At 43.0% G+C, this 1,542-nt stretch overlaps 1 protein-coding gene across 1 annotated transcript; it reads left to right on the top strand.

Annotated features, from left to right (window-relative positions):
- Positions 1 to 195: 195 nt before the first annotated feature.
- LOC109509650 (coagulation factor V-like) lies at positions 196 to 1,534 on the top strand. Its single transcript, XM_019859477.1, has 4 exons — positions 196 to 560; positions 649 to 800; positions 874 to 1,056; positions 1,146 to 1,534. The coding sequence occupies exons 1-4, from the start codon at positions 518 to 520 to the stop codon at positions 1,290 to 1,292; spliced, it is 525 nt and encodes a 174-aa protein (XP_019715036.1). The 5' UTR covers positions 196 to 517; the 3' UTR covers positions 1,293 to 1,534.
- Positions 1,535 to 1,542: the final 8 nt, after the last annotated feature.

The raw sequence follows: 1,542 nt of genomic DNA on the forward strand, positions 1-1,542 counted from the left end.
CTTGACTTTAGTATCCTATAATGCATAATGGAGTTGACATTGTTTGTTGCACTAAATATGAACTGTTGAAAAATACATTAGAAAACGACCTTAAGAAAATCTTAAATAGCAATCGCCATTTTGAGGGAAAAAAAAATGAGATTCTTTTCCATAATCTTTCAACTGGAGGAAACTGTGATCAGTGAAGAACTGTTTTTTGAAAGGAAATTTTCTGGCAGCGCAACGCCAGACACAAGATGTTTTGGTCATCGTTTCAGTTCAGGTCATGGGTAGTCACTGACTTTTCTGCCATCCAGGAGTAACCTGGTGCTGATTCTGTGCAAACATTCCTAAATGCAATATAAGACAGAAAGTACAAACTGCTATCCTATGAGAAAAGTGTGTTGTCGCCTCTTAACACTTCGGTATCACTTAGGTGTTTCCTGGGAACCAGGAAGCCTATGTGACACAAACAAACACTTTTTCCCCACCCTTGATTGCACGGTTCATTCGGCTCCACCCTGTGCATTGGTACAACATGGCCACGGTGCGCATGGAGTATTACGGCTGTGAGCTCGATGGTAAGATTTCAAGTCAAGGCATGTCAGAATTTGAGATGCTTTGGAATGAGGTAAATGTGACTTTTGTGGTCTACTACTTCTTGGTCAGGCTGCTCAGTCCCTCTCGGGATGGAGAACGGCCTGATCGAGGATCGTCGCATTTCGGCAAGCTCTGTGAACTCCAACTGGTATTTCGGAGCCTGGAGTCCCTTTTTTGCTCGCCTTAACAAACAAGGAGCTGTCAACGCATGGCAAGCAAAGGTAAGAGACATCCAAGATTCCACGACCTCAAGAAGCTCAACTACTCATACCTGCTCTATTATTGTTCCTGCAGTACAGAGACATGAAGCAGTGGCTTCAGGTGGAGCTGCCGGATGTCATGAAGATAACGGGTATTGTCACTCAAGGAGCCAAGTCACTGGGGAAAGAAATGTATGTCACCACATACACTCTAAAGTACAGTGACAATGGCATCCACTGGCGCGACTACGCAGAGGATGAGGACCGACCAGCTAAAGTACTTTCTCTCTCATGGTGCTGGATGAATACCCGTCACTGTTTCCAAAATTCTAACCTGCCTCTCCTCACGTTTATGCCTAAATCCAGATCTTCTTTGGGAACACTGACAACAACGAACATGTCAAGAATTTCATCTACCCTCCCATTTTTTCACGCTTCATCCGAATCATCCCCAGAACCTGGATGGGCTCCATCACACTGCGGGTAGAGCTGTTGGGCTGCAACTTTGAATGACATCGATCATCATGCGCAGCACACTGCCATATGAATCAAAAGATTCTACATTTCCAACGACAACAAGTCTGAGTTTTGATTGAGTCTATCAGATTATTTTGCTCCCATACCTTAATATAGTCAGCAAACATGAAGAACAGCTCTGCGTACGATGTGGTGAAATGTTACACAACTGCAAACTACATCTACAAAAATATTATAAATGAATATTTTGCAGTCGATCCATCCATATTGTTAAAAAAAAAAAAAA

This window comes from Hippocampus comes, unplaced genomic scaffold, assembly GCF_001891065.2.
Source record: "Hippocampus comes isolate QL1 unplaced genomic scaffold, H_comes_QL1_v1.1 C16982504, whole genome shotgun sequence".
Classification (NCBI taxonomy): domain Eukaryota; kingdom Metazoa; phylum Chordata; class Actinopteri; order Syngnathiformes; family Syngnathidae; genus Hippocampus; species Hippocampus comes.

What these genes read in the sequence shown, in the direction of transcription:
- LOC109509650 (XM_019859477.1), top strand. Translation starts at nt 518, where the DNA reads ATGGCCACGGTGCGCATGGAGTATTACGGCTGTGAGCTCGATG. An exon ending in TCAACGCATGGCAAGCAAAG is followed by an intron (nt 801 to 873) that starts GTAAGAGACATC and finishes TTGTTCCTGCAG; the next exon opens with TACAGAGACATGAAGCAGTG. An exon ending in ATGAGGACCGACCAGCTAAA is followed by an intron (nt 1,057 to 1,145) that starts GTACTTTCTCTC and finishes GCCTAAATCCAG; the next exon opens with ATCTTCTTTGGGAACACTGA.